General features: G+C 43.8%; 1 protein-coding gene across 4 annotated transcripts in view; it reads left to right on the forward strand.

Moving 5' to 3' along the window:
* PDE10A (phosphodiesterase 10A) overlaps positions 1-20,832 on the forward strand; it is a 534,797-nt gene that overhangs the window by 261,522 nt on the left and 252,443 nt on the right. Inside the window, exon 1 of one of the 4 annotated variants that reach the window (XM_054023694.1) lies at positions 594-1,462. The exons of 2 other annotated variants lie outside the window; for them this stretch is intronic. In XM_054023694.1, coding sequence (XP_053879669.1) covers positions 661-1,462 — 802 coding nt within the window. In that variant the 5' untranslated portion in view covers positions 594-660. Of the gene's footprint in view, positions 1-593; positions 1,463-20,832 lie in introns of those variants that run through there. One more of the 4 variants, XM_054023693.1, reaches the window with a different exon arrangement.

The following is a 20,832-nucleotide window of genomic DNA, read 5'->3' on the forward strand; positions in this document are numbered from 1 at the left end:
GCGGTGGTGTTTAGCTGAGACTGGACTATGCTCCCAGGAGTCCTCTACCCCATGCTCATCGCGTCTGCTCACACCAGCCTCTTTGATCTCTGAGGCTGGAACCAGCTCGGTCATGGGACCGCCTCGGAAGGTTTTTTGCCCTCTCGCTCTTAGTAAGAAAGAAAACCCCAAAGCCCGAGCGTTCCCCGTAGGCAGAGCGTTTGCTGTGGGTCCTGTGCGGGCGGCTGGCAGTGAGAGGCGCGGAGGCAGCCGGGGAAGCTATAGCTCCGCCAGTGGGCGGTTTCTGGCGGCGGGGGCTGGGGCTGAGGGAGCGCGGCAGTGATGTTCTCCGCCTCTCTTGCAGACACACACACGGAAATATTTGTATGGCGGGGAAGTCGCTCCAGCTGTTTTGAATCGCGAGGCGAGCGCATGCCGGCGAGGGGACACTAACGGGGAGAGCCGGAGCGGAGCCACTTCGCGACCAGCAGCAGCAGCGCCGTGGCCCCTCCGACCTAAAGGGGCGGGCGCCAATGTGACGCTAGTGGCAGGGGCCGAAGCTGTTTCCCGGGGGATCTGCTGGGGCAGGGAGAGCGCCTCGCCCGCTGCGCCTCTCCCCTCCGCTCGCGTGTCTCCGGCAAACGTCCTGCCTCCCAGCGCCGCCGAGGGGCGGGCGGCGAGATGTCCAACCCCGAGAGGCTGCTCTCAGCCCGCCCCCAGACCCCCCTGGCTGCAGCCGGGGGAAAGCCCGGCTCCGGCACGGTCCACTCCTATGGCCAGAGCAGCGGAGGCAGCGCCGGGGCTCCTCCTCCGGGAAGCGGCTCGGCTGCCTGCAGCTCCCCCTCTGCCCTGCTCCCAAGCAGCTGCCGCCGCCGCGCCGCGGGGACCGCCGCCACCGCCTCCTCCTCCTCCAGCATCGTCCCCAGAGCCGCCGCTCCTCTCTGGGCTCCTCCAGCCCCCTCCTTCCCCGCCCCTGCTCCCTCTTCCCTTCGCTCCTTGCCGCCGCCTCCTCCTCTCCTCCCCCCCTCAGCTGCCTCTGCGCTCGCAAGTCTCCAAGGAAGGAGGGGAGGAGGAGAGGCGGCAGGAGGAGGAGATGTTGGAGGAGGAGAAGCAGCAGCAGCTCCCTTGATCGTCCATCCCAGCGGCAGGAGCAGCAGCAGGAGCAGGCTGTTCTTCTCTTCCTCCATCCAGGGCTTGCTGCTCCCCTCTCCAGCCGCCGGACCCCGGCAGCACCAGCCGCGGCTCCTCCTGGCCCCAGCTGCCTCTCGCCTGTGGTCCTACAATTTCCTGGGTGCTGCTGCAGCAGCCGCCCGCGGCGACGGGATCCGAGGAGACGGCCCCGGCAGGAGCAGGACCCCGAGGCAGCGGCATAGAGGCTCCTTCCTCTCCTTCTCGTCTCCCCTGCTGCTAAGGCCAGACATGGAAGATGGATCCTCTTCTACAAGCTGCTTTAGGAGGTTTACAGACTGTTTCCTGGGCACAAGTAGGTGGCCGAGCACTTAGGACAGGGGCTGGCTGCTTGCCTGCGGGGGGAGGATGGAGGGAGGGCTGGGTGCACGGACAGGGGGGGCGGTTTGGGGCGAGCTACACGAAGGGGGAGGCCTTTTATTCTCCGCGTGGGGAGGAGAGGGTGGCTGTGGATGCACAGAGCGGGGTGCGTAAAGATGCATGGAGGAGGGGGTGCATGGCGGAAGGGGGTGGATTGAGTTTTATTTTGGGGGAGGCTATGATGTGTTCGGAATTTCTCTCTCGATCGTTATTTTAGAATCAGTTGTAGTGCGCGGGGGGTGGGGAGGGAGGAATCAGTGTTTGACTTGGTACATGCTTGTTTGGCCATTCATGCTATGGGTACCATGGGGGAGGATCGGAGACTTTCACCTTTTCCGGGCTCAGGACTTGCCTAAAATCGTAAAATCAGCAAGCTCCTGCTCTCTCCAGGTGGGGGGCGGGAAAGCAGCAGCAGAGACTATGGAACCGGGACGAGGCAGGGTGGGATGTTTTGAAGAAGACGAACAAAACTCCTACGCGCCGGTCAGATCTGACACAAGGAGATGGGTGTGTGTTTGGTCGCTCTTCAGCATCCAATGCCCTCTCCTCCTGGCTGTAGCTTTCAGTGCCGCCGGGATAACAACAGTCACGGCAGAAACACGTGCTCTGTGCAGCTGCGGGATACAGCTGGGGTGAGGAGGTGCTCGAGTGGCAGGGGGCTGCAATCAATGGGTCTGGACAGTCACAAGGGAGTTTCTTAAATCTAATACCTTCCACCCCCAAAAGAGCGATCAGCCCCCCCTTCCGCCCCACAAGCAGGTGTCGGTGGGTCAAGTTACAAAAGTGCCAAGAGGTGGCAGTGAGACCAATACATCCAACGTCCTCCTCCTTGCACTGCTCAGTCGGGGCGGGCTCGCCGGTTGTCCGATCGCGGCGGGCGAGGGGGTTTTCTCGGTGCTCCATGGGAGGGACGAGGTGGCGGGGTGGTTGGAGGACAGGCGACCGGGGTGGGGCAGGTTATGGGGGGGCGGAGGATTAGGGGTAGCGTGGACGGGGGGCAGCTTTGAGAGGAGGGCGGGTGCCGGGGAGTGGAGCACATAGCGGGGGGGAGCCGCTCGCAGCCAGCGACGAGTTGCCAAATCCGCGAGGTGGTGAAAAGGGAGCGAGGCTTCGCATCGCAGGACCGCTCCATTCATAACCCAGCGCCGGGCTCTCCCTCCGCGCCCGTGTGCCAGCCTCCCCGCAAGCGACCCCGGGGCCGTGCTGCGCTGCGCATTTGCGTCTCCCTGCCACCCTTCACGGATGGGATTGGCGGTGGGAGTCGCGCCCTGGAAGCTCTGGACACGGGGCAGTTGCCAGGCTCTGGCTGTGAAAGGAGGCTGGGGGAGAGGTTTGCACACAGAGAAGGAAGGAAGGACAAACGGGCTGTTTTCTGGGACCTCTCGCTGTTCTATTCAATGGGCCGCATGAACTAGCCAATCTCTGACCACGCGCCTGGATCGGGCCTTTCTGTGCCTAGGCGCTGGACCTGGGGCTGCTGCAGCACCCCCTGACTTGAAGTGGTTTCCATCATATACAGGGTTTACAGTTTGGTTCAATCGCTCTCAGCACCCCGACTATACAAATTGTTTTAGCGCCCCTGGTTCTGTTTTAGGAGAAATTAATTTCACCCAAGTGCAGATATTTGTGAAACTGTATTGAACTTTCTCCACTGAACTTGAGTTGCATTCTCTCCTCCCCCGCCCCCCCCCATTGTAACTGTACTAGTGTGAAAATGCTTTGGGGCCGATTTTGACATCCAGTTACTGCATTTAAAAAAAAAAATCACAGGTAGTTTTTGGAGTTGGTTATTGCCATAGAGATCTGTTAACTAGAAGGATGCTGAATCATAGTTATTTTAATGTCCCAGGTTCAGTTTGATTAGGTGACTTTTTGGTGCATGTAAAAGCTATTTGCTTCCAAAATGTCTATATTTATGTATGTCAAAGTAAAAATTTCAGGGATGCCAGCTAAAATCACACCATGTTGCTTGATAACTCATCACTGATTTTAGTGTGATTAGCATAGTGAATATTTGTTGCTTTGTGATCTGATCCGGGTGGGAAAGGACTCCCTTACACTTGGTTCGGCACTTCTTTCCATGTTGATCAATATGTCACCCTGCCATACAATCAAATTTATATATAGCTGTTTATGCATGTTCACATGCACAGTGTTATCACACTACAAAGATGTATAGCTAATTCTAGAAGTGCTTGTAGAAGTAGAAATTAAAAAAGAAAAGAAAAGCCAAACCCATGGGATTTCTTGCTGTCTTTATTCCTGTTCCCACTCTGAGAGAGACGGTAGAAGGCTACTCATACTTACAGTACAAGTCAGATATTTTAAAACAAATAGTCTGAGAATAAGAGACTAAACCAGAGAATTTCTGCCAGTCGGGCAGTTCTCTGGCACACATCATCAGGAAAGGGATTTGCAGGATTATTATGTAAAATATTTTGAAAACATTAGTCCAGTTCACAGAGAAGCTCTTAAATAAATAATAAAGGAAGAAAGTCAAACAAAATACTAGAGTCTAGACAGCTTTAGCGGGGCTATTGCAAAAGGTAGAACAGGGCTCGGCAACGTTTGGCATGCGGCTCACCAGGGTAAGCACCCTAGCGGGCCGGGCCAGTTTATTTACCTGCTGACACGGCAGATTCGGCTGATCGTGACCCCCACTGGCTGCGGTTTGCCGTCCCGGGCCAATGGGCCGGCGAGAAGCGGCGCGGGTGAGCGATGTGCTGGCTGTGGCTTCCCGCCGCCCCCATTGGCCCGGGACGGCGAACCACGGCCAGTGGGGGCCACGATCGGCCGAACCTACCGCATCAGCAGGTAAATAAACTGGCCCGGCCCACTAGGGTGCTTACCCTGGCGAGCTGTGTGCCAAACGTTGCCGACCCCTGAGGTAGAACTATATCTTTTGGAAAGTGCACTTGTCAGTCCACATTTGGAATACTGCGTGCAGTACTGGTTACAGTGCTATAAGAAGGATATTACTGTTATGAAGAAGGTGAGGTAGTGTAAGGTAATGAAGATAATGAGTCTGATGGATTATACTATGCATATCTCAAAGTTTATTATTTTCTATCCCAAACACTGTGTGGGTGTAAATAAAATCTTTGAAAAACTGCACCATATAATGACTAAAGGCAGTTTACATAAGGAAAGGTTATGGGAATTGGGATGGGTTTCTCAGAAAAGAGACATGTTGGTGACCTAATTGAAGTTCTCAGCATTGTGATGCAGATGAAGTTGCTAGGGATTTATTCCCTCACTGCTCTCCCACATGTACACGCTAACCAGCCTAATAGTGGCATTCAAAATATTAGCTAAAAGCTGATTATTTTTTATTTCAGGTCCTGCAGTATCACTTCATGCCACATCTGGCTGGTTCTTGCTCTGCTGTGATGACCAAACATGCCACATACTGGTTTTGTCACAACTAGAGCATTGCACTGGCCTGCAGTGGGTCAGGTAAATGTCTTTTATCATTATATTGTGTTTTTCAAAGTTTTAAAAACTATATCTTTAAGATAATTTGGGATATAAAATAATAAACTTTGGGAAACATATAATATAATAAATCCATAAGACTTGATTTTGGGTCCATCCTCCAGTGGAATTCCACAGTAGCTGTGATATTGAAAGTTGTTTTTTGTGGAATGGTCTGAATTTCCAAGAGGACACTTCTGCAAACACACACGTAACTTTCCATGTGTGTGTCCCATGGGACTACTCGCATGCAGAAAATTACTTGTATGCATAAGTATTTGCAGACTGGAGACCTGTGCTGGTAGAAACACTATTGCGACACTGATATTTTGGGCCTCATGTTTGCAACCTCATGTCTCAATAATGCTTTGTTGTGATGCCACAAGTTTATTGTGCATTTAAATGTGGCAAACTTAAAGCATCACTATGAAGTAATCATCCAAAAAGGGTGGATGTAGTGGGATGTGGAAGGGTAGGAAAGATGAGATTTTAGCTAAAATAGTATCTTGAATGCCTTTGATAGCCTGGCTAATGGGAAACTCAACCTGGGATCAAGCTGTTTTATCTCTGGCTTATGTATCATCACTTGTCATCAAGATTCTGTAGGACAAATGTTTGTCTTCAGCAGTGATTCAGATATGTAACTATGAGCAGAAGTAGGTTTTGCAATTGGATCTTCCTTTAAAACTTAGTTGATGATGCAGTAACCAGCATAAGCTTTGGCCCTCACTCTCATAAATGTGCTGGTTCTGCATTGTTTAAGGAGTAGAAATTTCACTGAAGTAATATAAACAATTATTTATGTGATTTGGGGTATCAGGATTGTTCTGTTGTTCTAGGCATTGTGCAAACATGTAGGAACACCAGCGGCCTTGCTGTGAAGAGCTTTCACTTGTTTCTTTTGAAAAAGATTGTATATATCAGGGAGTAGGAGGGAATGGGAGCAGTGAAGAGCAGGGTAATGATAAAAAGCTCATGAAGTTACATAGGTTAGCTATTGAACAACTTCATGGCTCTAAGTCTTGTGATTTATTTTATAAATAAATCTGCTGTTCCTCAGCGTCATTGGTTGACTTATTTCTTGTAGGCATCGCGGCAGAATTAGGTCTTAAATTGGGAAAGTAGTGATCTCACAGATCAGTTAGGGAGCACATTCCTTGTGGGAGGGGCAGTGTGAAAGAAAGCACAAGAATCTTTGTGGGAGAAACAAAGAAATGGACACTGGGATCACACCATTTGAGTGAGATGCCATTTTTACCTGGCCACTTTTCAGAGTAGGAGTCTTTCTGTGTGTTTTGTTGGATTAAAGCTTTATGACTGTAATGAAGTGTCCCGACACGCACACTGACCTCCTTCCTGCCTTTTTAGTGATATCAGGTATTTGAGCCACTGTCATTTAATCTGGTCTGGTGGAAATTAGTGTGTTAAGATGGGTATATATGTATGTGTTTATATAACTTTCACACCCAAGCCACTGAGTCACTTATCTCTGATAAAACTCAGTAAATATTTGTTCTTACCAACTTTTTAATCTGTTGTACAGACCAAAACTTCCCCTGATTCAGCTTTAAAATTGTTCTCATTCATTATTCTAATACCATAGTGTGTACATAGCAGCTTCTAGTAAATTTTTGAAATTGTTTTAATTTACTTTTAGCTTTATAAAACACACCCATCAGACATTCTCTGAATGTATGTTCATAATTTAAAAACAGAGCACAACTTAGTGTCAGGCTTGAATATATCCAAAATTATACAGGGTTTCAGTTTAATAGTAGTTTGGTCAATGAGATTTAAATGAATAACACTGTTTAAAGAATAGTCTCTGTTCCTTTTCTATTTATTATTTAAAAAAATACAAAATGGCATGTTTTCCTTAGCACAGAATTTACACCTTTTGTACTTTTAAGATCTTAATGTTTTTTATCACAACATTCTTCAGCTCACAGGAAATGTTAAATGACAATAAAACAAAACCGAAAAACAACCCATTATCACCTGTAGGTGCATGCTTTCCATAAAACTATCCCTCTATATTTGACCTCTCAGTCCTTATCCTCAAAGGAGAGCTGCACAACACCTTCAAATGACAAACCTGGGAGCTTAAATTCATAACTTTGATACTAAAACTCATGGATTGAATACAGACACTGGCTTTATGGCTTTTTACAACAATTTATAACCCACTTACCACACCATCAGCATTTCCCCCACCCCTTTCCCCAATATGACTGGAGAGGTGTTGGCACTTTACCTCAAACGGTCCCTGAAATATGTGTTAGCTACTTATGCTAAACAATCTGTTCCACCTTGTATTTAGCTGTGATACTCTGAGTACCTTTCCCAGAGCTGAAGAAGAGCTCTGTGTAAGCTCAAAAACTTGTCTCTCTCTCACCAACAGAAGTTGGTCCAGTAAAAGATATTACCTCACCCGCCTTGTCTCTCTGATATCCTGGGACCAACGCTGCTACAACACTGCATACAATGTTTTTTTTTTTTTATTGTTGTTTAAACTTAACTGCCTTTATTTACTTTGACTCAATATATTTTGGGCTTTTCTACTCCCTCTGCTGGCTGATTGAATTGTAAATAACTATATCAAACTCCGGGATTAAATCTGTGCTGCTATTACCAATGCTTTCAGAAACATTGGTATTCAGAATTGCAGAAATCCATGTTCATTTCAATCTTCATTAGAAATTCAGAAAAACTTACAGTTGGTAAATAAAAGAAAATGGTGGAAAAGGAAAATATGTTCAAATTTCTAAGAAGGGTCTTCTCAGTTTTGTTTTACTTTGCATTGATTTTAACTTTAGAAAAGTTGATGTCCTTTAACTGCAGAGAGCATCTCCTTATCAGTAAATAAATATCACACTACACAGGAAAGTCTCAGATGGATGCATTATACACCAAACAATTTTCTGTCATATTAGGGCATTTAAAAACTGCAGAAAGGGCCATGAACTCTTTTTTGTTTTGTAAGGTCACCACAATCAGTGCTCAGTCTTAAATTTAGTTGTGTAGGCACATGTTCAAGTGTATCTTGTACAAATGCAATAGCTAGTTGTACAGGAAACTTGATTTGTGCACCAGTGTACAATAATTATCTTATACTTATATAGCACCTTCCATCCTTGAGCATTTTACAAACTAAGCCAGGGATTGCTTCATGTGCCACTGAAATGCAGCAACTTCTTGAGGGGAATAAGGCAATTTTAAGAGTGTATAGCAACATTTCAGAGTGGGAAGTAAAGGCCACTGTATTTAGTTGAAACTGCAAGGGGAATTTTTGGACCATGCCTCCAGGATCTTTAGTGACCACCAATGGTTAAGGCCACTGTTTTATACCTCATCTGTGCTGGTGTTGTGGTTTAATTCTGACACAGACTGAATCACAAACATCCCTTCCTGCAGCACCTGGGTGTTTCTTCTTCCGTTCAGATGCTTACACAGCCTGACTTTGCTTAACTTGTGAGATCTGACTGGCACTCCGCACAGATTTGTGTGGTTGCATGTGGCATTTAAGCAGAATCAAGCCTCAGCTCTGCTGACGTATTCCATCCAATGCCAGGTTTTTACTATCTAATTCAGACAAAGCGAGGAAACAAAGTTTTGATTCTGGAAGATTTCTTTTTAATGTAGCTATTCATTGTCACAGTAGTCATTTAAATATAACAAAATTGCATAATTCCGTGGTTTATTTTGTTTATTTCTTCATTACTTTTTTGTCCTAAGGTGTAGGAGTTATTTAGGGTGGTCCCTTGTTCTGTAGTGATCTGTTACTCAAAGAATAACATTCAGAATGAATTAGTATTGCTTACTCTCACAGGTGATTTTGGCACATTCTGCGAGCAGTCACACCATGATGTGAAAAACTCTAGTCTTCATGTGATTTTCAGGCCTGCCCATAGAAAACTCCCTCTGATTGTCTGCCTTCCCCACTCCCTGCCTCCTGGGGATGGGCAAGCAAACACAACTACTGCAGGCAGTGCTCTCTCTGTCCCCTTAAGGGCTGGCAGAATTGTTCTGGGGGCAAAGAGCAGCTGATATCACTTTCATAAGGAGGAATCAGAGCCTAGCAGCTCAGGATGGCTCTGCTGCCTCCTCCCTCTTCCCTTGTAAAAAGTTTGTCAGCTCATCTATGCTCCTTTCCTCCTCTTTCTCCATCAGCCTCATGCCGGAAAGGGGCAGAAGAGGACCCTCTCCTTCTGTCACTCCCCTTCTCTCTCCATCCTGGTAGGGGTTGGAGAACAGTGGTTCTCAAACTTTTTTTAATTTGCGGACCCCTAAACAAAACTTCAAATAGAGGCGCCAACCCCTTTGGAAATCTTAGTCTGTGGACCCCCAGGGGTTCATGGACCACAGGTTGAGAACCACTGGTATACAATATCTGCAGCAGCAGGAGGCCAGGGACAGTTGTGTGACTGGGTGGGCAGAATTGATGTGGGTTTGGGGGGCAAAAAAACGATTGATTTGGAGCTGAGGGCAGACACGCGTTACAGGGCTGGAGGTGCAGAATCGATTGATGTAGGAATGGATAATGAATGGATAGTAAGGTGGCCACTCATGCATCCCCAGAATACCAATACTGGACATTCTGTTACATCCAGGAATGTCATGAGCCCACGCTGCCTACGTTACTCTGCCCCTGGAGGATGCCAGCGGAAGCAGCATGTCTTGCGCTTCAAAATAGCATCCTCCATTCCCGATGCTGGGTAAAACCATGTTCGGTTTTATACCAGTACCAGACAGCAGACAAACCTTGATAAAACAGGACTGTCAAGCTTAAAACAGACAAAAGGCCTGCCGAGTAGTGGGGAGGGGGTGGGAGGGGTAACAGAATTATTTAGATGACGTTTTTGAGTTTTGGGAGAAGTTGGAAACCTTCCACAGCAGCAGAAGCACTTTATACACTTTTCTCTAATTTTATGCAAATTAAAGATCTGCTGCTTATTTTGACAAAAGATGTTGTCAGGTATGGATTTTGGAGAAGCAGAGTGAGCTGGAATCAATGTGCACGACAGAATTAGTTCCAACTATTCATTATCGCATACACATTGGGAATAGTCAGGGAGTTCAAAACACAGACAGACCAAATCCCATGATTTAATCTTTTCAAATCTCATGGGTTTTTTTTTTTAAGGGTCTGACTCATGATTTTTTGAATTTTTGGCATTGGCAGTACTGAAGAACATCAATGAAACATGGCATCTCCTGTTGTGGGAATGGTGTGGAGGAAAACAGTATTGTGTATATGTATGTACTTAGATGACGGCTATTTCCTAAGATTCATTTGTGTACGTATTACAGTATATTCTTGCCAAGAATTAACAAAGGCTGCAAGTAAGCCTCATTGTCTTCTGTCCTACCTTATGCATATCAAATCCACTATTTAAAAAAAACACCCCAATTTAAATTAGGGATCAACATGCTTTATTTTATCCTGAAGAAAAAGAATGAATCATTCTTTTAATGCTCACAAGCAATATCATTCACTTTAGGGTAATTGTTAATTAGAGATGGATTTTGCTAATTGATTTATTGTGAAAAGCTTGGATCATTGTAAATCTATGTACTTCGTAAATGGAGGATGAATTCATTTATACACTCTTCAACCCCAGCGCCCGGAACTCATGCTAAAATTTAACAGCTTCAAACAGGTACAATTTAAATAAAAAAGCTGACAGAACAATGTTTTCTTCTCTAAAATATTGACCTTCCCTGCAATAAACCTGTCTGTATCCCAGGATAGGCAAGATTTAATCCTGGGCAAGTAACTGCTTTTCAGTACATTAAATGGTCACATCTGCAAAAAGTGATATCTCACAGCCCCAAAGGGCTAGAAATGGGAGCTCTATACCACTGGGAGGGAGAATCCCTGATTACTGGTGGGGTTTAGCATGCTAACCTAGCCCTAAAAAGTCACAAAATACATGACTTCAGGATGTTAATCACAGCCCAGTTTGGGAGCAACCCAAACTATTTTAGTGGTTTGTTTTGTTTTAAAGTGGCTTTTCAAAAATAAAATATCTTTTAAAAAAATCCTATAATAACAAGAATAATAATCCTGATCTTGCATGGTGGAGGGAACTTCAGAAGTTGTAGATGGTCAGAATCTAGACAATCTAATCCCTCTTCCTGCTTGGGACCACCTGATCTTTTAGGAATTAATGCTTTGCAGCTAAAGACATAAACTAGTATATGTACCCCTTAGGAGTGCAGTTTTAATTTGCTTCAGCCTGTAGTGTAACATCATATTAGAAGAAAATACAACCTTTTCCTTGCCCTGGGTATTTCAGCAACATTTCTACAACTCTCAGAAATTCTGTTGATTCAGAGAACAAGAGGCTAAACTTGGGCTCTTTAGTGTGATAACTAGATATCTGTCCTCCTAATTTCTCTATAGTTCCCTTCACTATCTAATCTTTGTACCTCAACAATAGTTCCTTCCATGATGTCTCATTGCATTTACTTCCAAACTTTCCTGTATGTCTAAAGCTACTAGTCTCTCTTCTACTCTGAGATTTCCTAAAAGCAAAGTTATACCCCTTAATATTTATCCCTCACTGACTTTTCTCATGTCAAACTTGTGATATATTACCTGTTTGCCTGTACTGTCTATTTTATTTATTTTTGATATGCTTCTTTCACTTATATACAGATATCTTGGAAACGTCTTCTAACTGAACTCCTTATTGCTTTCTTGGAGTTTTGCCCTCTTTCCTGTGTTTTGTCTTCATGATCATCCCCCGCCCGCCCCTTTTAGGCCTTATCTGTTTCTCTGCTTAATATTATTTCCTCCTCATCCACCCATCAGCTTCTTTTAGCTGCTGTTTCCTTCCTGATTGCTGGATTCTGTAGAGATTCCTTCCCCTCCCCCCATATGCCTGACTCCTTACCCTATCCTTATCTACAGGTTTTAATTCCCCCCTGTAAATCCCAGCAGCTGTTTTCCTCTGAGCCAGTGCACTGGTGTTACTTCAGTTCATGTTCATTTTACCTATATGTCCTGTTCTTCACCCTTCCTCCCCAAGAATTCCAAATCGCACACAGCAATCTCAAAAACCTTCCTATGTGAGTTGCATGTTTCCTGTGATTCACTGAATTTCCTAATCTGGCACTGTCTACCTTGCCCTAAGTGTGATATCACTAGTATTTTTTTTCTTAAAGCAAACAGTTTTCATAAAAGGCGCAGTTTGATGTAACAAAAAACTGAAGTAATCTATTCTCATAACTGGTGCTGCCTCAGCCAGCATGCACAAGTTTCTTCACATGAGCCTTCTGATGTGCCTCACTACAAACCTGTTGGGAAACTACTTTTATGGGGAAGAAGGTTGTCTTTAGTTTTCACAAATAATGTTTTTGAGTCAGCTTCCCTTGAGAAGCTGATCTTTAGCATAGATCCTAAGTTGCGGAACTTAGTTTTCAGATCCATCAGTCTATGATTATGAGTATAATCAGCTTCAGCATGGCTTTCAGGACTACTGGCTTCTTTCCAGCCCCGGCATCTAGGAGGCAAGAAACTCTAGGTGACTCAGGGTCATGACTAAATAATATTATGTCCTCTTCTGAGAACTGAAGGCCAAATTCCAGATGTAATGCAGAGTCTGGGAAGAACTAGGTAGCCTGGGAATGTGTACAGGCCTGCAGAAACATCTGTCCTGGTTGTGGAGGGAAAGGAGATTAGTGCTTCCACAGCCATCCCTGCAAAACTCTCATCAGTGAAAACTCTGCATCGGGCAAGGTTATTAACTAGGGGAAATGGGACATTGCTCCAGCCTTTCTTTCTCCTCATGTATCTACTCGGTGTAGTAAGAGAAACCTGCATAGACTGTGTGGGAAGGAAACGGTCTGTGATTCACAGGGGTTTGAACATTATTATTCTTATCTGACACATTTCTTTATACCAAACCTTTGTATATGTAAACTGGCCCAGTCTTTTACCATTTTCTGCTAAGTCACTCTAGGACTTTTCTGTATTTTCTTCAGTGCATTTCATTGTATCCTTTATTTGTAACACAATGATTAGTGCATATTGTTCCTCTTCCTCCTGGCACAGTTTCTCTATGAATAATACAAATATGGTTACATACATACTGCTTGCCCATCTTTGATTTGTTAATCTGATTTGTCTCTAAAGCTGTGGCTCTCAACCTTTCCAGAAAACTGTACTCCTTTCAGGAGTCTGATTTGTCTTGCGTACCCCCAAGTTACACCTCACTTAAAACCTACTTACTTACAAAACAGACATAGAAATACAAAAGTGTCACAGCATTCATGTTATTACTGAAAAATTGCTTACTTTCTCATTTTTACCATATAATTATAAAATAAGTTCTTTGGAATATAAATATTGTACTTGCAATTCAGTTTGTAGTATATAGAGCAGTATAAACAAGTCATTGTATGAGATTTTAGTTTGTACTGACTTCGCAAGTGCTTTTTATGTAACCCATTGTAAAACTAGGCAAATATCTAGGTGAGTTGATGTACCCCTTGGAAGACCTCTGCATACCCTGGGGGTATGTGTACCCCTCGTTGAGAACCACTGCTCTAAAGGACCTGTGCGTGGGTGTGATACTAGCACAGACCTCCAAAATAGAGACTAGTATTGATGACAATTGTGTGGGCAGTATGTAAAGTACTCTGGCCCCAAGACAAGTGTCGATATTTGCTGTCAAGGTCACAAATATGATGTTGCATTTGTATTCACTGCCAACACATGGCTGTAAGAACTGGACTTTTATTTGTTTTGGTGCATTCAGCTATGTGTAACTTAATGTGATGAACCACTTTGCTAGCACTCTGCAACATATTTTTTTTAATGTCTTTGAGGCTGACTGAGCCTGAATCAAAGCAACTGGCCATTCTGGAGAGTTAAGAAACAATTTTTTCCAATCACCTACAAAAGGAGGGTTTTTTTCTATTTGAAAACATTTTCTCTGTTTGATGCTTATGTAGTATAAAGAAGGGCTTTAGAGAAGCTGAATTCTTCTCCATAAATTATACATAAGAAAAAAGATGATAACAAAGCTGGCCACCCACCTAAAATGGTCAGTACTGAGAAGAAATCCGCATGTTGTTAAGATCATAGACATAAAGTCATGGGGAGGTGTAGGGCTTCTTTACATACAGAGTTATACTAGTTTAACTTAAGGTGTAATTTTAAACTGATTTTATTAAACTGGTTCAGAAGTCTGTGTGGATGGGACTCGTATATTAGTTTAAACCAGGATTATTTCGGTTAGTTTATGTTGATTAGAAACAGATTTAAGCTAAACTGAAATTAGCCACTTTCAAACTGAAATGAGTCTTTACATAGAATTTTGCATTGGCTTTGAATCACTTTAACGAAACTAGTGCAAGTTTGTATTTGGGCAAGGGTTTTAGAGTCTTGCTTATCTGTTGTAATCTATTTATTAAAAAAAATTACTCTTGGGGACTTATATTTTCTCCTTTATGCTCGAAGCTAGAAGTATCAACTATCAGGAGCTATTCTTTTCTACATTCTTACATTAAATTGTGTGCTCAAGTGTCTTGTAATCAGTGTGCATTTGTTTAAATTGCCAAGGTTCAAAGTGCTGGTTACTTGTCTTTCTGATAAGGATCTCGCATTTCTGTAGTGTCTCATCCAGATGGATTCCAAAGAGCTTTATTGACTGCTATACCTTTCCCCCCATTGATTTCAATAGGAACAGAAGGGACGCTAAATGCCTAATCCTGCAAGGTGCTGAGAACCCCTGGGAGGGAAAAAAAGCTGATCATAGATGCCTTTAAAGCAGGGGTCGGCAGCCTTTCAGAAGTGCTGTGCCGAGTCTTCATTTAATCACTCTAATTTAAGGTTTCGTGTGCCAGTAATACCTTTTAAGGTTTTTAGAAGGTCTCTTTCTATAAGTCTATAATATATAACTAAACTATTGTTGTATGTAAAGTAAGTAAGGTTTTTAAAATGTTTAAGAAGCTTCATTTAAAATAAAATTAAAATGCAGAGCCACCCAGACCGGTGGCCAGGACCCGGGCAGTGTGAGTGCCTCTGAAAATAAGGTCGCATGCCGCCTTTGACATGTGTGCCATAGGTTGCCTACCCCTGCTTTAAAGGATAGGTTCAGACTGGGGGTAGGTTATTGTTGATACATACAGAGTCAAAATAATAGTATGTATTTACTTTAAATTAACAAGAAAATATATTCTTTTCAGTGCACCTTTACCTAATGTTGATTAGCTTTAGAAAAGTTTTTATAAGTGTTGCACCAGCATGCTCTTTCTGCCTGCAATCATTCTTTCTCTCTTTCCCCTATTCTCCCAAGTAAAAACCCCTAATTAAAGAAGTTATTGAGGTTGCAAAATCTATCTCATTTGAAAGTTAAGAAATGCCTGATTTGAGGATGCCTGTACACCCTTTGCTACCTTGTGCATGTGTGTTATGAAACAGTCTTTAATTACATGATCACATACTGTTCCTTCCACAGGACCTCTGCCTCATTCAGTGCACAGGGTAGATAGTGCTTTGGGAATAAAGCAGATTGTGAAGCGTTTTGAGCTCTACTGATGAAAAGCGCTATATAAGAGATAGGTATTATTATTTATTACTATGTAATATTTATTTTTTCCTCATTATGCAATGTCTTAGTGCACACCATCCAAACCCTGCATGGAGTGATTAGTTTCCCATGTGCTTTCCTATGGTACTAAGCCCTGTAATATCTGAGGTTCACAAACATTAATGAATTTATCTACTCAACTCCCTTTTGAGACAGTAATGTAATTTCCATTGTACAGAAGAGGCGCTGCGAAACAGGGAGACTGAGGCCACTATGCAAAAGTCTTCATTAACTTTGGGCACCTCAGTGATTGCTTCCCATTTTGAGATACTTAGGGACTGATTTTTCTGAGTATTTTATTCGTGCAAGGCACTGTACAGGCATTGGCTGATCAGCGCACACCTGGACGGTAAGTTGGTAGGCATCATCATCATCGCTATTTTACAGACGGGGAAGCAGACAGAATGACAGAGCGACTTGCTTAAGGCTACACAATGAATCAATGGAAAGCCAGAATTAGAACTCAGGCTTCCTTGCTCCCTACCTTGTGCTCAATTCTCTGAATCACTTTGCCTTGGCATAAATGTTGAGTATCTACAGCTTCCAGTGACTGCAGTTGCAGTTGTGGGGGCTCAGAACTTCTGCATATCAGGCTTCAGATGTCTCAGGTTGAGCACCTAGAAAATGAGGAACACAATTTAATGCGTTTAATCTAAAATGGCTCAAGAGCTATTTAAACCAGTGGTTCCCAGATTTTTTATTAAGGTGACCGACCATTGCATATATTATACAGAGAGAGAGAGAGTACGTATGTAAGTGTAGTAACTACTATTTAATATATTTTAACTTTTTAAAATTCCAACATGAAAGAAAAACACAATATTATGTGCTTTCTACACGGCTAGCACCTCCCAGCCTCCTGTCCTACCTTCCTCAGCCGGTTTGGAGAATTCCTGGTTGTGGTTTTAAGAGTGAGCCCACCCCAACCCAGCTGGGCCTGGCTCCCCATTTCGGGCATTTCGTCCTGTTGTATGGGGTCTCAAAGCCACTCAGGTTTGGCATGGGTCCCTCCTCCATCATGACTGAAGGGTGGACAAGCCAAAACTGAGTGGCACTGTGACCCTGTGCACCAGATTGCAACATCACTCAATTTGGGAACCCTGTCAAATTGAGCTTTGAGGTAAGTTGCCCTTGCCTTGGGGGAGTGCTTCCGGGGTATGCACGGGGTGGGGAATGACATGGAGGGAGGACAGCAATGACAAGCAACCTTGCTAAACCCTTCCTATGACTCACTTGTGGGTCGAGACTCACTGTTTGGGAAACACTGATTCATACAGGCATATTTAAACTGGTTTAAGAGTGCTGAAATGGTGTAATTAGATCAATTTAATTTAGGGTTACCATCCGTTCGGTAACCCAGACATGTCCGGCTTTTTCAGCTTTAAATGGCCATCCGGGGGGGATTTCTAATAAAGTAGAAATGTCTGGGATTTCCCCCTTCCCCTCGTGCAGAGTGCGGCGTGGCTGATTGGACGGCTGGGCCTGATTGAAAGCCGCTTGCAGCCACTGGGGCCTCTAGCAGCCAGAGTCCCTCCCCCTCTTCCTCCTTCCCCGCAAGCAGCGCCACAGTGTTTGGCTGCATGTGGAGCTCGCAGCTCTCCCTCGGCCTGGTGTGGGGGGGGCAGGCAAGGGACAGGGAACCGGGGGGTTAGATTGGTCGGGGAGTTCTGGGGGGGCAGTCAGGAGAAGGGGGTGTAGAGAGCGGTTGGGGCAGTCAGGGGACAGGGAGCAGGGAGACTTAGATAGGGGGTGGGGTCCTGGGGGCAGTTGGGGTGTGTGTGGGGGGGGTCTCAGGAGAGGGCAGTCAGGGGACAGGTAGGGGGTAGGGGGATTATGAGGGGGCGGGAAGTGGGAGGGGGCGGGGCTGGGGCAGGGCTAGGGTGGCACCCCGTGTCCTCTTTTTTGATTGTTGAAATACGGTAACCCTAATTTAATTACACTGGTGCAAGTTTTCTAAGTTAGACAGGTCCTCATTCACCAGGAGCAATCACCATTTGAGGAACTAATGATGTATTTGTTGAGAAATGGCAGAAATAATAATGAAGTCCATCTTAACTGGGCAATAGTAATAAAAAAGGGGGGGTGGGAATAAGAAAATAAATAAGACAAAGGATATGAAAACACGGAAGGATAATATTAAAATGCTGCCAGACTCTGTGTGTGGCTCAGAAGATTTCTGGACAGTTGGTCTCTTCTGCCATACTTATATTCGGCCCTCATAATTTATAGCAAATTTTGTTTCTTACCCTTGGTGGTTCGTTTCCCCCATTGGTCTCCAACTGCAGCAGTGGTACTTGCCTCATGCTTTCAGACTAAGGGCCCAATTCTTCCTTCTTTATGTTGACTAGAACCTTTGTCCACAAGTAGTCCTATTGATTTCAGTGGCATAACTTGCAGAGTAAACTACTGCTTAGTCTGAGGCTAGGTCTACACTACCCGCCTGAATCGGCGAGTAGAAATCGACCTCTCGGGGATTGATTTATCGCGTCCCGTCGGGACACGACAATCGATCCCCAAATCGGCGCTCTTACTCCACCAGCGGAGGTGGGAGTAAGCGCCGCCGACAGAAAGCCGCAGAAGTCGATTTTGCCGCCGTCCTCACAGCGGGGTAAGTCGGCTGCGATACGTCGAATTCAGCTACGCTATTCACGTAGCTGAATTTGCGTATCTTAAATCGACTCCCCCCTGTAGTGTAGATGTACCCTAAGGGTGGCAGAACTAGAGAGTATGCAAGGTGACTCTTATTATGGTCATTCTCAATGTTCTATCCAGCATTCTCCTTTGCTTGTGCTCAGAAATTTTTGTGAAGATGTTTTAGAAACTGTAAGAGATCTTCTTGCACTGAAACCATCATGCATTCATAAATACCAGAGGACAGGGAGGAGAAAGGAAAGAGGACTGGACATTCATGCTTAACATCGTGCAGTGCAATCACAGAGAAGCTGGAATGTGCCCCACAGTGCTGGTTGCCAGTTCTTTCCTAGACTGCTTTAGAGATGATTTGCTGGCATTTACATATGATAAAATGCAGAAGTAATACTTGTCTACAGATCTCTGCTTATTGGTGTTTAGTTTTTATTGATTGGCTGTGCAGTGTTGTATCTGAGCAGGGGATTAATCTTTTGGTAATCAGTACCACCTTCTGTCAAATAAAGGCCTATGTTAATTTACCTTTTTTAAATTCACTTTTAGATATCATTCTTATAATGATTTCTTATCCCACACTTTTCAGAGTAGCAGCCGTGTTAGTCTGTATCCGCAAAAAGAACAGGAGTACTTGTGGCACCTTAGAGACTAACAAATTTATTAGAGCATAAGCTTTCGTGGACTACAGCCCACTTCTTCGGATGCATACAGACAAATAGTCTCTAAGGTGCCACAAGTACTCCTGTTCTTATCCCACACTTGTTTGGTAACAGTACTTCTCTGAAAAAGCTACACCATTCATATATTCTGTTACCCAAGTAACATTAGTATCTGTGGGTAAAACACAAAATATTTACTTATATTTAGTTTTACTGGCACCTGCTCGCCTTTTTAGTAGAAGTGTGATAACTTGTTTGAATATTCCCAAATCACTGTCTCCTTTCACAGGATCAGTCTGTGTTTTTCCAGGCTCTTGACTTGCATGTTTTTTCTGCTGAGATCTTGATGAATTGCATATGTGCAATCATGACAAAGCATTTCAGCAATTAAAAAAAAATCCTTTAGAAAAATGTCCAAATGAATTTCCAGAAAGGATTCGTTTAAGGGTAGGCCCATACTCATTTCTAATGCAGCCATGATTCTCTGATGATGACCCTTGCCTTTTAGGATCAAAGAGTTCTCTGTTCTTGGAGGATATGATCATACTAGGCTTCAGAATGTGGTCAAAGGTCCCATGACCATTGAGGGGGCTCCATACCTTCCTCACAGTGTTCTTCACCAGTGTACCTTCACCTAAATAGCTGTCATTACGGGATTTGTCTCTGCAGTTACAATTATACCATTAATGCTTCTCCATTGATGAATTCATTCACATCCCTTTCAAAGTAAGGGCAAAATCTTGACTCCATTGAAGTCAGTGGAGATTTTCTATTGACTTCAGTGAGGCCAGATTTTCACCCCAGCTGTTTGACCTTGTTGTTTGTCCGCTGGTCTAGGAAAAAAGTTTCCTGAGGTTGGTCCCTCATTGCAAATCACTGCAAAGTTGCAGGTTTCTTGTTTTGTTCACTTACAGCTGTCTACAGAACTAGTGAAAGAGCTTTATTTTTAAACTTAATGCAAGGAAATTTTCTGAGTTTAATGAAACCTCTGTTTAGTTTTGCATTATGCTGAACCAGGGAATCCTTGATAATTGATTCAACAATAAGAGCTGCTAAATGTATAAAACCTCATGAATCTGATAATAAGAATAAACATTTAATGTGTTGAAAGAATACAGCTGTCTAATGCATGATACTTTCATGGAAAATGACTAACATTAACGACTAAATGCTTTTTGATGAAGACATATTGTTCCCTCCTGGCCTTTCTTGATCTAAACTCTGCATTCTTGGAAGATAAAGTGCATTAGGTAGAGACAGTATCACCTGGATCTTATCCACTGCATTAATGTATGTTTAAACCAAATCAGTTTGATATATTATGTATTATTTTAGCTATTTAGTCCAAATATATTACAATAATTCATTTAATTTGAAGTATGAACACACCACACTCCATCAGTCAAGGAATTACTGTATAATTTTTAAAGATTTAAAATGAAATAACTTGTTTTGAATTTGTGTTTTGGCATTCCGAAGCTAATGACTTTTTTATGAACTGTCTGGCATGGCCTTTTCTCTAGTCACTTCAGAAAGAATAAGGAAAGCTGACAGTCTGCACATATGAGCTACTTGATGTACCAGCAGTCACTCTGAACTGCTGGGAAGTCCAAATGTGTTTTCCTCCACCACAAACTTCCCTAATTTATGTGGTGAATAATTGTGTAAAGAAGGCATACTCAGAAGGGGTTTAACAGTACTTACAAGGCAAAATTGAGCCCTCCGCTATACCTGTTAACTTCAGTGAGATTGTATGGGTATAATTGAGGGCACAGTTTGGCCCTTGGTAATTTTATAAGTAAATTTTTGCGTGTGATGAGAGATGGGGATAGGGGAAAAGGGAATGTATGTGTATATAATAAAGTGTGTGTATAAAATAACGTAGGTATATCATGAAAGAGATTAGATTATCCTTGAAGAAAGAA

The sequence above is a fragment of the Malaclemys terrapin genome, chromosome 3, assembly GCF_027887155.1.
Source record: "Malaclemys terrapin pileata isolate rMalTer1 chromosome 3, rMalTer1.hap1, whole genome shotgun sequence".
NCBI classification, from domain to species: domain Eukaryota; kingdom Metazoa; phylum Chordata; order Testudines; family Emydidae; genus Malaclemys; species Malaclemys terrapin.